Below are 14,422 nucleotides of genomic sequence, written 5' to 3'. Positions count from 1 at the left end.
TATGGCATGAATGACTCTAACATGCTTATCGAACCATATCATAAGAAAAGTGGATGATCATAATTCACACAAGAGAAAGGCGTTCAATCATCATCGAAATAAATTCAATTATATTATACAAAGACATAATCAAGGTTTTTAAAAGGTTAGTTTTGTCCCGAATTTTTGAAAGTATCTAATAATGAAAAAGAAGATTTGTCATAACCTTTCATTTTTGCCGACACTTGCCAATAGAAGGTGATGCAAGTTCGATGAATCCTCTAAACAATGTAAGTGAAAGAATTAGGGATATTATCTCAATAAACACGAGGTCCTTAGGGTTTTTGAAACAACATTACAAGGTCACGTTTATGCTTCAAAATAAGCAATATCATACCATTATAAAGATATGTGGTAATTCACGTGTCCATAATATTTTGTTTATGACTACAAGTGAGTCGAATAATGAATTTCTCGATCAACCTTGAACCTCTTTACATAGTTCCTACAAAGTAATTCCTAGAACAATATAAAATAATTTTATTTTATTAATACTAAACATTCGAGTGAAAAACATATTTCTCGTTCACGAATGTCATAATTAGCATCTATTTGATCTCAAATATCCAATTTGAAATCGAGGGACGATCTATTATGAGTTCTTCAAATCAACCACAAAATTTGTTCTTTAAATCTTGAATTTAAAAAATAATAACGATTACGCTTATTGCAACCATATCATCCGCTATTTTAATTTTTAATATCTAAAATAACGTATTATTTAAAGACGTTTGATTTGTAGGTTTCGTGTGCGTGTGAGTATTATTTTTAATTAATTTCCAAAACTTTATATTGTCCAATTTTCTCAACCACCCTTCCTAAAATTTGCCCCATTTCTTAACTTTATAAATCCACATTTTTTTTTTTCCTTCTTTCTTCACTAATTCCTTCAACCTTCTCCCCCCAATGGCTAACGACGTCGTTTTGCCCTTCCCCTTCCCCTCTTTTCTTCTCCTCATTTTCGCCTATTTGATTTGGTTTCATTTCCTCGCCCGTACGCTAACCGGTCCAAGAGTCTGGCCGGTCATAGGCAGCCTACCGGCTCTCATCTCGAATCGGCGGAGCCTCCATGACTGGATGGCTGGGAACCTCCGCTCCACAGGCGGCGCCGCCACATACCAAACTTGTACGGTGGCACTTCCATTCTTCGCTAGAAAACAAGGCTTCTACACGGTCACGTCCCACCCGAGAAACATCGAACACGTGCTCCGAACCCGGTTCGAAAATTACCCGAAAGGACCGGACTGGCAAGCGGCTTTTCACGATCTTTTAGGTCAAGGGATTTTCAACAGCGACGGCGAGATTTGGCTGGTCCAGCGGAAGACGGCGGCGCTGGAGTTCACGACGAGGACGCTACGGCAGGCGATGGACCGGTGGGTGAATCGCACGATAAGGACGCGACTTTGGTGCATATTGGATAAGGCGGCGGAGTATAAAACGGCGGTTGATTTGCAGGATTTGTTGCTCCGGTTGACTTTCGATAACATTTGTGGGCTCACTTTTGGGAAAGATCCTCAAACTTTGTCGCCGGAATTGCCTGCAAGTCCCTTCGCTTTGGCGTTTGATTCCGCCACTGAAGCCACTCTTCACCGCCTTCTTTACCCTAGCATTTTATGGAGGTTTTTTTTATTTTACTTTTAATTATTAATTACTCTTTTAATTTTATTTAGCTCTTAAAATTAATTTTCTTAAAACAAATTATTTGGGTGATACGTAGATTTTTTTTTTTTAATAAAAAAATAAGTATATTGTTTTGGTTTTTAATTAGTTTATTTTAGTTTTAGCTTTCTTGAACTAACTTTATAAGCTAAATAATATTATAAAAAACATTGTTGCACATTATTATAAAAGGCTTTAAACTTTTAAAATTAATATTAATACTTTTAAATTTTTTCTTAATAAAAATATTTTATAAACAAAATACTAATATTATTTATTCAAACTAATGCTGAGAGTAATTTTAATTTTTTTTTTCAATTTTAAGAAAATTATTGAAATTTTTAAAATTTTAGAGGTATTTTTTATAGAAAAAATACAAAATTTAGAAATAATCTTATTAAAAAAAGCTCTTTTTTCTTTTTTTTTTTTTAATAAAAAAAGTTGCCATATTATTTTTTAATTAAGCAATAAAATGTGACAAAATTTTCAAAAAATCAAATGAACCTAAAATAAACTATTTAAAAAGTTTAATGTAGAATAAATTTGAAAATAGCATTCAAAACTAGAAAGTAAATATGATAATAATGCATGTAAAAATCAATTAATAATAAATTTCTGACTCTGATTTGTTTATATTAAGGTTAAAGAAGCTTCTGGGCATCGGAATGGAAAGAAGGTTAAAGGAGAGTTTAAAAGTAATAGAGGAATACATAAACGACGCCGTTGCATCCCGTAAAGAATCCCCCTCAGACGACTTATTATCCCGCTTCATGAAGAAGAAGCACGACGGCGACGGCGACGGCGACGGCAACCGCTTCTCCGCCGCAGTGCTCCACCGCATCGCCTTAAACTTCGTCCTCGCCGGCCGGGACACATCCTCCGTGGCACTCACGTGGTTCTTTTGGCTCGTAATGAATCACCCGCACGTGGAGGCTAAAATCCTCGCCGAAATCTCAACGGTTCTCCGCCAGACACGCGGCGAGGATCCACGACGGTGGATCGAAGAGCCGTTGATGTTCGACGAGGCCGATAAATTGGTGTATTTAAAAGCCGCGCTGGCCGAAACGCTGCGTTTATACCCGTCCGTACCGCAGGATTTCAAATACGTCGTGGCTGATGACGTGTTGCCAGATGGCAGTTTTGTGCCGGCCGGTTCGACCGTGACGTATTCGATTTATTCGGCCGGGAGGATGAAGAGCATTTGGGGGGAGGATTGTGGGGAATTTAAACCGGACCGGTGGCTGTCGCCGGACGGGGACCGGTTCGAGGGGCCGAAAGATGGGTATAAATTCGTGGCGTTTAATGCTGGACCGAGAACTTGTTTGGGGAAGGATTTGGCTTATTTGCAAATGAAGTCCGTCGCCTCCGCCGTGCTCCTCCGGTACCAGCTGGCGCCGGTTCCCGGTCACCGGGTGGAACAAAAAATGTCTCTTACTCTTTTTATGAAGAATGGGCTTCGGGTTTATTTGCATCCTCGCCGGCTCGGCTAGGAGGGGTGTTTTCGTCATTTCATTGTCACTTGAATTTGTCTGTTTTTGTCGAACCAATTATTTGTTTATTTTGGGTTTTGTATGGTAGGAAAATTGGTTCTCTTCTTCTTTTATACTGCACAGGGTAAATTTGTCATTTCGTTGGTCTTCACGAGGGCATAATTGTCAATGTGTCCTTTTTTTTTTATCTTTCTTTTTCTTTTTATACGTAAATTGTTTGTGGTTTAATTGGGGAGTTAAAGTGTTTGTAATTGTTGTATTTGGACGAATTGGTGGATCTTTTTTATTTTTAATTTATTTTTTTTATTATTATTATTTTGTGCATATTTTTAATATTCTAAATTAATTACTTATATATTCTCATGCATACTTCCAATTAAATATTATTGGAATGCATACTTCGAATTAAATATTATTCAAATGTGTGAATTGTTGCGAGTAATATAATATGTCTCTAGTATTATTTTCCACGGAGAAGGACTAATTTTATTTATGAAAATATTTCTTTGACTTAATTTATCAAAGATTAAATTATAAATTAGGGGATGAATATGTCAATCCTAGATTTTAAAAAAAAAAAAAAAAATTGTCAATGAAAATTCTCGACCATCAAAGTTCAATTTGTAAAAAAAGTCATTCTACAACGTAAAACGTTTCATTCATCACATTTAAATCTAACATATTTAGCTGATAAGCTAAAATAACATTTTATGTAATATTATAATAACTTAAAAAATATAAAACAATAAGATTCTAATTAAAGTCAAATCAAAGGTCAAAACATAAAAAGTTATAAAAAAAAAAAAACCTCATAATATTTCAAAAAAAGAAAATCTTTAAAATAATTGATGTTTTAAAATTAATTGTTATTTAACAACATTTTTAGTCCAATTATTCAATCAACTTAAGCTTACCTTCTCCTATACATGAGCCTCAATAGCAATTTTACATGTATATTTACAAATTTCAAAATTAGGGATTTCTTCTGTTCTCTTTTCTTTTTCTTTTTCTTTTTCTTTTCCCTAAAAACACCCAAGATAATCTATCTACTATACACACTGGGCTTTTTGTTTCTAGCAGCATCTTTCCAATGGCTTACAGAAGCAGTTTTCCAAGAATTAGTTTGGAAATGAGGGGGGCTTACTTGTGAAGGAGGACTGTCGAAGTTGCATCTTCAACCTTACTCCAATATTTTCTCACCCGTTGAGAAGAGATTCCAAACCACTGTTCCAACCAAGTACAGCCCAACTGATACCTTGAACACATCATCCCACGAACCTGAAAAAAAAAAATTCAAACATGTTTTAAAATTGGTTGTTAGAAAAGCTATATTTCAGTCCGAGCATTGCTCGGTTGGTTGATAAGACACTAACTACGATTGTAAAGGTTAATAGTTCAATTCTCTACCTCGTAATTGTTGAACTAAGAAAAAAGGTCTCCACCTCATAATTCACGACTCTCAATGGTATGAACCCATGATCATTCCCTAGATTAACCAACGTGGGACTCTCTCCCAACAATTCTCAACAATTTTTCCCTCGAACAAACTACGCTATAGAGCCTTCCCTTAATCGAGGCTCGACTTCTCTAGAGTCCTCGAACAAAGTACACCTTTTGTTCGACACTTGAGTCACTTTTGACTATACCTTCGAGACTCACAACTTCTTTGTTCAACATTTGAGGATTCTATTGAGATGGCTAAGTTAAGGTCATGGCTATGATACCATGTTAGGAATCATGGGCCTCCACAAAGGTACGATATTGTCCACTTTGAGCATAAACTCTCATGACTTTACTTTGGGCTTTCTCAAAAGGCCTCATCATATCAATGAAGATATATTCCATACTTAAACCCATGATCATTGCCTAAATTCGCGAAGGTGAACTCTCTCTCAACAACCACTCAACAATCCTCAACAGAATTTATAGCAAGTTAGAATACTTTTATGATTGGGGCTAAACATTTTTGTATGTTTCTTTTCAGCATTTTGTTTGTTAAACTTTGCATGTTTTATTAGTAGTTTCATAACTCTTTTCAACGAGATATTAAAGTAAAATTTTGATGAAATCGAAATTTTGGAAGTTATAATAGACCCACCAAGGTTAAGAACATGAGTAAGAAATTATTTTTTCCCTTCTTAAAAGTTCTTGGGATATAGTATTGGAAGAAGTGGTACTAACCGTGTTGCAAGATATAACCTGTAGCCGCTGTCCCAAAGACACCTGCTAGCACTCCAGCTGTGTTTGATAGACCTAGTAACACTCCCTAAACAGATCATTGCATAAATTTCAAGTTCTTTCCAAAAGGAGACTAATATGGCAAGTAATCAAACTAAAGGAACTTTATATCTCCAAATGACTCGGAGTAGAAAACACTCACAGAATATCGTGGGGCGATATCTTGATGGTTTGAATATAGACCGGATTGAGAGAATGCATCGGTTCCCTATTCAAGGCAGCATATCAAAGTAAATGTTGTATGTTTTTTCATAAGAACAGGAAGATTTGGAAAGGACAGATCAAAATGCAAAGCAACCTGGCTGCAGGCCATGCACAAAACCGCCATCGCCGGCGAATCGACATGGCTCAACTGGGTCAAGAAGAATGCGGGGCCAAGGAATCCAACACTTTGCATAATCTGAAAAGTAAAAATTTAAGAAACTGTTCTTCAAGCAGAGCACAATTAAGAGATTCTACCAATGACAGTTATGCACAATGGCCTATAAGAGTTGAATGCCAAACAGCAAGTGAAGGGGGAAGCCAGAAAGTTGTTAAGAAATAGAACTGACTCGTTCAATGCTCAATTTAGAGTATTTAATTCAAGCATTAAATGTGTATAGAAAGTTAAGTATATCATAACCTATCCGCTTAAGTTTTTTGACTTAGAATATGAGAAAAGTTTGATATTAGAAGTATTTCTTTTACCTTTCGAACTGTAGTCACCGAGAGGCCTCTGCTCACAAGTGTGTCGGCAATCCAGCCTCCAAGGTTTGCAGAAAACGCCATTGTTAGCCAGGGAAGAACACAAAGAAGTCCAGATTCTGTGAGATTGAACTTCAGGACCTAAGTGATATTTAAACATTCCAAATCAAGATTTACATAACTTCCGTATCATGGAAGCAAATACTGACAACATCCAAAGTACACATTCACTTATAAGCTTATGCCGTTCATTCCAACAATTTGTTTCTTTTGCAATCTTCACGTCTGTTGAGCCTTTATACTTTTATTCATCTTAATGAAAACAAGTTATTTTTCATTCAAGAAAAGAATTGTGCATTTCAGTCTACAACACAACAACCAAAAAATTCTTCTCAAATCTCCCAATCCCTTTTTCAAGATTTACATGTGTTATGTTCTACAATCTATCAATCTTTCTGTCCTGTGGAAAACTGAAAAAGTTGAAATTTTAGAATTGTCTTTTTGTATTCTGTAATCATCAGAAACTTGAATACTTGTTCAATTAGCTAAAGGTTACATTAGAAAGAGGCAGTAAATATGACAGGCGGTTAAAAGAGCTGTCCCAATAAAATTTTACCATGAAGTAATAAAAAAGACTTACCTGGTGATAGTATGTTGGCATCCATGTCAGTAGAATAAATGTCCCCCAATTGTGACAAAAATGAGAAACTATAAGAGCCCATACAGGTGCTTTGGACAAGATTAGTCCCCAAGGTATGCTTTTAACAGGCTCCTTGTTAACACTATTTGCAAAAATCAGCTTCTTTTCTTGTGGTCTCAGTTGAGGATCATCAAGTGGTGAACTGTGTGCCTATAGCCACAATACGAAATCAATCAAGTGTCGTTGACAAGTTTCCCAGAGAGCTTTATGACTCAAGACAGGCCTTTAATAGCTTATACAACAATAAACAAAGTGACTTCGACCGAGAAATATTTTGGTAGTAGCAGACTTGGTTACCTTATTGAGCCAGACAGTAAACCAAACCGCACCAAGAGAGCCGAAGGAAAAGAAAACAGATGGCCATCCAAACTGATGTATTAAAAATGGTGAGAAGGCAAGGCCTGTTACTGAACCAAGATACATCCCACTATAAACAAATGCTAATGATCTGCTTCTTTCTGCTACAGGAACCCATTTGGAGAGAATATTGTTCATGGCAGGCATTGCAACACCCTGAAACCAATTGAACAACCTGATCTAATGTCTATGGATGATGAAAAGACATAAGAGAAGGGAATCAAATTTCTTACCACCATCTTCCTACCATATTTCTTTCTTTATATGTAACAGCATGGAGAAAAGGGATGGATTTGCCACACAAAACTCAATACTAAACATAGCCTATGTTATTGGTTTAAATTCTTAGGTCTATTGATGATATAACGAGACAAACCTCACCGATCCCCATGAAGGCACGAACAACAAGCAAGAAGGGCAGCCCAAGTTTAGCTGCTACAGGTGTGAGAGCTGTGGCAACTGACCACCATATCACACCAAATCCCAAAACCAGCTTTCCCCCAACTGTATCTGCCCATATCCCACCAGCAATCTGTCATCAGCCATGGCTAAAAGTTAGAAATAGAGGAAGAATAAAACAGTGGTTCCTCTTTTTGGGGAAGAAGAGGAATGATTTTAATGACAAGATGTAGGGACACGAATCTATGAATAGAGATTTGACTATTTGGTTTCTTTCGCACTTCTTAAAACCAATTTATTTCCTCATAAGTTCTTATGTTGCGTTTGGATTACTTGATTTTATTATCAAATAATCAAGGCGAAAGGTCTTGTTTCATCTATATCATTGTTTAGCTTAATTTTTACAATACACAAGAAGAAACTCTTGGCCAGTGATTCAAAGCATTGGAACAATATAAAGCTTTCAAGTTTACCTGAGTGAGGAGATATCCCCAGAAAAATGAGGATTGTATTAAACCAACAGTTTGAGGATTCCAGTTATACTCTGCTGACATTGGAAGTATAGCGATGCTCATGTTTACCTGCATAGATCAAACAGACAGATTCATTTTTATAAGCAGTACGCTCTTAAATGAACTTGTTCTACTCACAACTTTTTTTCCTTCACCGTTACCACTTTAAAAACAATTTTGAATTACAAGTCAAATTTCTAAAACAAAAAAAACAGTGTAGATTACAAACCAAAGAAATAATAATAGTCAATAAAAAGTTTCTTTTTAAAGAACATAATGATTAAAAATGGCATTTTCCGTACTAAATTCGGGCTGTTATCGCTCTTAGGAAGTAGATTTCGAAGTTTGAATTTGGTTTCTAATTAGTACTTAATATTTGAAATTCTAACCCATCTCTAGACTTTGCATGAGTTGAAATTTTTTTAATTTATTTTTTATGTTTTATACTCCATGACAATAGAAACCAATTTCAAACTTCAAGGATTGATTAGAAATCAATTACAAACTTCATGGACCAATAAGAAATGAAATTGTATTCAGATCTCAAGAATGAAAAATATATACATGTTTTTAAAGATCAAATAGAAACTAAGATTAAGTTTCAACGACAAGAAAAACACATGGACCAACCAAAAATGTCATTGTGAATATTCTATTCCAGCTCCCAAACTTTCATCAATATCTATTTGGTCTTTCTTAATCAGTTCATAAATACAAGCCAACATGATGATATGTGAAATTCCAAATCAAGTAGGCAACTACCAAATCAGCAAATCTAAATATAATAAATGAGACAAGAAAAAAAAAAAAAAGTATACAAGTCTATCGACCATTTGACTTAAACCTAATGAACAGTACACATAACTCATTAGAATTGAAATCTAAGCTAACATAATACAAAAACGATCAATATTATTATGTTCGCGCCATTAACACCAAAAATATATATATATATATATCGACTAGTTCAGAGGTCACTCACTCTATCCATATTGCAGAGAAGAAAGGCGGAGAAGCACAAGGAAACGATGAGCCATCGTTTAGGGAACTGCTTCCACCATGGAAGTTCGTCGCCGAGAACATCTTCTTCCTCGAGCACCGCCTTGTCGACTGAGCCCTTAAACTTCACCGATTTCGGAGCTTTGTTCGACACATCGTAGGGCTTCGATTTGATATCGGTCCACAGCCTCCAGTTCCCTCTCCCGCCAGAATGTCGTCGGGCGGAAATCTGGAAGACGAAGCATCGATCCTCCGGAAGAACTGGGAGGTGGAATCGTGAGGGAAATTTAGGCCTCCGTTCTGAGAGGATGATATTCTTGGAGAAATCGGAAGGATTTGGAGGCGTTGGGGAGAAGGAGTAAAGAAGAGCTCCGGCGCTCATGGCGGACCGGATTTTCGACTGCTCACAACTTCGCGGGCAGTAACAGAACGGACTTAAAGAAACTGTTTGAGAGAGAGAGAGAGAGATTGGGAGATATTAATGATCATTGGTTTAGGGCTTGACGCGTGGCATTTTGCGGAGAACAGATTGGGTTGTGCTTTAAAAAATCATAGAATTAACGGAAGAAGTTTATTGTTTATTTTCTCCTTTTTCTTTTCCACTCTTTTAAACATAATTATTATTTTTATTTCATATCGAAATTAATATAAATTGTCTTAACTAACCTAAAACCAAAAAATTTATTAAAAAAAAAACAATCTAATTTGTTAATTTTAAAAAATATATTAAATATCCTAGGAGAAATTTCCACACCCTTACAAATAATGTTTGGTTCTCCTCTCTCTCCCACGTGCGATCTCACAATCCTTCGCCCCTTTGGGCTTTGCGTCCTAGTTGGGACTCGTTTACCTCTCCGGTCGATGTGGGAATTCATAATCCACTCCTTTCGAGACTCAGCGTCTTCGCTGGCACTCGTTTCTCTCTTTGGTCGATGTGGGACTTTATAATCCACTCTTTTTTGGGTCTAGCATCCTCGCTGGCACTCATTTCCCTCTCTCGTCTACGTGGGATCTCATAATCCACTCCTTTTGGGGCCAGCGTCCTCACTGGCACTCATTTCCCTCTCCTGTCTATGTGTGATCTCATAATCCACTCATTTTGGGGCCCAACGTCTTCGCTGGCACTCATTTCCCCCTCCCGTCCATGTGAGACTTCATAATCCACTCCTTTCAGGGCTCAGCGTCCTCGCTGGCATTCGTTTTCCTCTCCCATCGATGTGGGACTTCATAATCCACTCCTTTTGGGGCCAGCGTTCTCGCTGGCACTCGTTTCCCTCTCTCATCGATGTGGGATTCCATAATCCACTCCTTTTAAGGCTCAGCGTTCTTGCTGACACTCGTTTCCTCTCCAATTGATGCAGGATCTCACAATGCACCCACTTTCAAGATCCAAAGTCTTAGTTAGCACTTGTTTCTCTCTCTATTCCGTGTGGGATCTCAATACACTTTTAGATAGATAAATATATATATATAGAGAGAGAGAGGGCCGGATCGTGGGCTGAAACACGTATTTCTAGCCCAAGAAGAAATGCATTCAAACCGGGCTATACGGCCCAAAGGAGACCCAATATCTTGGCCCATTTCCATAATTCGGCGCTAGAGCGACGGAATTCAAAAATATTAGCGCCACGAAGAAGCCACCACTTTGCGGCGAGTTGCTAGAATCCTCTCATCAATGGCGGCTCTCTCTATTTGCTTACTTTCTTCGTCTCTCTCCCTCGAATTTAACACTGATCTCTCTCATGGATGACAATGGAACCATTCGACTTTCAAAGACGGAAGGAAGAAAGAAGATGAACCTTCTTCCCTAATCCCAAAACATTCGCCTCTCTTGACACGAACGGTTTTTTTCCCTTTTCTTTCCTACAATCTCTCTACTGTCTTTTCCTTCTGATCCACCATTTTCTCGCGGATTTTGCTTTCACGTCACTTTCTGTTGGTATACCGGACGTGTATCGTATTTTCTCTATTCACGCGTTTGATTTCTTCTCTGCTTTTAAATTCAGCATTGTTTCTTCTGCGATAGCTAGAAATTTTGTATGTAGTTCTGGTTTCAAATTTGAGGACAGTAGAAGATTGTTATGTCTCTTTGAAGATTCTGCTACTTTCTTGACTTGGTTGGACTCTGAAGTATAACTGTTTCTTTTATTTTTTGTGGTTATTTATGGTTTTTTCTTGAATTCTCTCTTCGTGAGTGACAGCGGTAGTTTAGATTCTCGCAAGCTTCCTGTTCAAGTAAATTTGGAGTTGTTTTGAGTTTTTGAATTGGTGACGAATTTGTTACGCGATTTCTAACGGTTCTCAAGTGTTCAAAATTTGCTCCTCAGAGATTATGTAGGAGATGCATATTCTTTTCTTCGAGTAAAGGTGTTTTGTCAAATTGTGAGTACAAACAGAATCACTTCAACACAATGAAAGTATTTTTTCTTAAGATTGACAGTTTTTACTTTTTAGTTCGTATCTGTTGCGAAATTGTTCTTGGTCATGTTTACTATCGTATCTGAATTTGATTTCTTCGGGTAATTTTCTGCAGAATTTGATTAGTTCTGTAGTCATTGTTAGCGGTGAAAAGCTTAATTGGAAGCTGATTAGGCTGTGGATTGCAGTCAACTTAATCTTCATCAGTATGCTGGTGTCTACCATGTACAGGTGCGTTCAGTGTCAAAGATTCTCAGTAACAGTAACTCTTTTGTTTTGCTTTTTGGTACTCACGACTGAAGTTTGGGGTTCTTGGTTCAGTTTGAAATATATAAATATTGCAATGGAATTTTGAAAAATGTGACGAACATAATGACTGCTTCCATGTGGTGTTGCTAAATAATTTATTATCTCTGCCGTTTGATGGAGTATTGATTTTCTAATTTGGTGAATGGGCTTATGTAGTGAATGCGTTAGTAGATTCTTGTTCCTTTTTCTTTGCATATTCTCCAAGTTTCATCAGCTAAACAGTTTTTCTCCCACCATCCCCAATTCCAACTTGTAGTGAGGTCATAAAATTGCCAATGTTTTGGGTTGTCGAAAGTCACGAGTGTTAGATGAACACGACTCTCCACAATGGTATGATATTGTCCACTTTGAACATAAGCTCTCATGATTTTGCTTTGGGCTTCCCCAAAAAGTCTCGTAACAATAGAGAGAGTATTCCCTTATTATAAATCGAGGATCATTCCCTAAATTAGCCAATGTGGGACTTTCATCATCCCAACACCTCCCCTTGAACGAAGTACACGCCTCCCCTTAATCGAGGCTCGATTCCTTTTTCTTTTGGAGTCTTAGTCATGAGAAGGCTCGACTCCTTTTCTTTTGGAGTCCTTTATTCGACATTTGAGGATTTACCAATCTATTGACACGACTAAGTTTAGGGCATGACTCTGATACCATGTTAGACAAACACGACTCTCCACAATGGTACGATATTCATTTGAGGATTTACCAATCTATTGGCACGACTAAATTTAGGGCAGGGCTCTAAGACCATATTAGATGAACACGACTCTCCACATGATCATTCTCTATAGAGCATGTATTCAAAGTGGATAATATCATACCATATTCTAATAGTAGCAAGTTAGTGAATTACTTAGACCTGCTATCAAATTCACCTCCACGTGGTTCTTACATCAAATTGCGCCCACCAACCTACCTGTATTGTCATTTTGATTACCAACCACATGGCAACTATGATGGAATAACAGTGTAGAGTTTTTATTTCTCCTCTTTATAGGTCATTTTCACACTAATTACCATTTTAAGGTCAATTGTCAATTTTTCTCTCCGACTGTTGTTAAAGCTCACAAATAATTGTTTTGATGTGAGTACGAGATATATGAACACAATTTTTAGTCTCTTTAAGGCTCACAAAGCTTCGATTGAACAATGTTTTTGGTCTCAATTTTTTTTTAATTAATTTACATGAAAGCTCAATAATATTCTCTTATTCTTTACTCAACTTTAATAGAGTTAGTCAAATAAAAACTTTAGCTCGTTGCCACGTTAATAGAAAATGAACCATTACTTGTAATAAAAGGAATAATTTGTGAGTGTGACTAAATTATAAAAATTAAATTAAAATTTGTAAAATTTTAGAGACTCGATTGAAAGTATGTTAGTACCTAACTCTTGTTTTTATTAAGGTATAGAAAATGGAAATAATAATAATAATAAAAAAAATAAATAATAAACAAATATAGGGTTTAATTTATGGGACCTTTTTCCCTGTAAAAAGTGTAGGATTCTATTTATGGAGTACTGATTTGATTTGTGGTTGGAATCTTTGAATGTCGACCTTAAAAAAAGTGTAGATTCCATTTCTCTTTCATGCACATTTTAAGATTCTTGGGCATCCAAAGATGCTGAAGGCATCTTTTAATTTGTGGCTACTCTTCATGAATGATGAAAATTCCTAGACTAATTTAGAGAATAAAATGGACAATATCATACCATTGTAAAGAGTCGTGTTCATTTAACATGGTATCAGAGTCATGCCCTAAACTTAGTCGTGTCAATAAATTAGTAAATTCTTAAATGTCGAACAAAGGACTCCAAAAGAAAAAGGAGTCGAGCCTCGATTAAGGAGAGAGTCCCACATCGACTAATTTAGGGAATGTCCCATATCGACTAAAAAGCCCAAAGCAAAGCTACATGAGAGCTTATGCTCAAAGTGGACAATATCATATCATTGTGGAGATGGTATAATTTGTGGGTATTCGTCAATTTCCCCAAGATTTACCAATTTCCCCAAGATTTACAAATTATCTCACCTTCGTTCTTTGTCTAGGTGATGAATTTGGGATTAAAACATAAACAGAAAAAAATTAGAGTTTTTTAATCAATAGTTAGGTCACTTATTAAATAACAATATTTATTGCAAGACCATGAATTAGCTTCCATATATATGCTTTTTCTTCAAGTATTATGAACTTAGGTTAGGTAAGGGTCAAGTGTAATTCTCGAACCCCTATATTTTCACTTCCAAGAATAAATTTTGTGGGTTTACAATTTTGAAAATAAAAAAAGTTACATCATGTATATGATAGACATCACGTCATTAAAATAACTATCATTTCATAGAGTTTATTATAACTAAGGTCTCTCAGCATATATACATAACTTTTAAAAGAATGCGTGCTAAAGAAAGCTTTATGGAAGAGAATAAACACCAAAATTAGATTCCTATGGTTTGAGATTCTTGGCCATTCAAAGATGCCAACGCATCTTCCATTTTATTCTTCAAGTTGGAGAATATTTATATTTAATGTATATTATTGTTTTAGTCATTAATTTTTACTGTTAATTTACCAAAGTCCTGTAAAATAATAATAATGTTCATGTAAAAATCAAAGAGG

At 36.3% G+C, this 14,422-nt stretch overlaps 2 protein-coding genes across 2 annotated transcripts; one reads left to right on the top strand and one right to left on the bottom strand.

The window, feature by feature from the left end:
• Positions 1-539: 539 nt before the first annotated feature.
• On the top strand, positions 540-3,588 carry LOC111789077 (cytochrome P450 86A1). The gene is made up of 2 exons (XM_023669719.2): positions 540-1,658; positions 2,339-3,588. The coding sequence occupies exons 1-2, from the start codon at positions 946-948 to the stop codon at positions 3,186-3,188; spliced, it is 1,563 nt and encodes a 520-aa protein (XP_023525487.2). The 5' UTR covers positions 540-945; the 3' UTR covers positions 3,189-3,588.
• Positions 3,589-4,079: 491 nt separating this feature from the next.
• LOC111786182 (sodium-dependent phosphate transport protein 1, chloroplastic) lies at positions 4,080-9,536 on the bottom strand. Its single transcript, XM_023666533.2, has 10 exons — positions 9,061-9,536; positions 8,040-8,147; positions 7,544-7,699; positions 7,108-7,323; positions 6,751-6,960; positions 6,114-6,251; positions 5,725-5,826; positions 5,569-5,634; positions 5,370-5,454; positions 4,080-4,466 (listed from the first exon to the last, which is right to left on the bottom strand). The coding sequence occupies exons 1-10, from the start codon at positions 9,457-9,459 to the stop codon at positions 4,369-4,371; spliced, it is 1,578 nt and encodes a 525-aa protein (XP_023522301.2). The 5' UTR covers positions 9,460-9,536; the 3' UTR covers positions 4,080-4,368.
• Positions 9,537-14,422: the final 4,886 nt, after the last annotated feature.

The sequence above is a fragment of the Cucurbita pepo genome, chromosome 2 (assembly GCF_057944985.1).
Source record: "Cucurbita pepo subsp. pepo isolate OVF chromosome 2, ASM5794498v1, whole genome shotgun sequence".
NCBI classification, from domain to species: Eukaryota; Viridiplantae; Streptophyta; class Magnoliopsida; order Cucurbitales; family Cucurbitaceae; genus Cucurbita; species Cucurbita pepo.
The sequence above is the reverse complement of the archived record's forward strand: the minus strand, read 5'-3'. Positions and strand labels throughout refer to the sequence as shown.

Excerpts from the sequence above, each read along its gene's own strand:
- LOC111789077 (XM_023669719.2), top strand. The coding sequence starts at position 946 with ATGGCTAACGACGTCGTTTTGCCCTTCCCCTTCCCCTCTTTTCTTCTC. Across the intron at positions 1,659-2,338 it reads TACCCTAGCATTTTATGGAG|GTTAAAGAAGCTTCTGGGCA; the intron begins GTTTTTTTTATT and ends GTTTATATTAAG.
- LOC111786182 (XM_023666533.2), bottom strand. The coding sequence starts at position 9,459 with ATGAGCGCCGGAGCTCTTCTTTACTCCTTCTCCCCAACGCCTCCAAAT. Across the intron at positions 5,827-6,113 it reads CGGTGACTACAGTTCGAAAG|ATTATGCAAAGTGTTGGATT; the intron begins GTAAAAGAAATA and ends TTTACTTTTCAG. Across the intron at positions 4,467-5,369 it reads AGGTTATATCTTGCAACACG|GTTCGTGGGATGATGTGTTC; the intron begins GTTAGTACCACT and ends TTTTTTTTTCAG.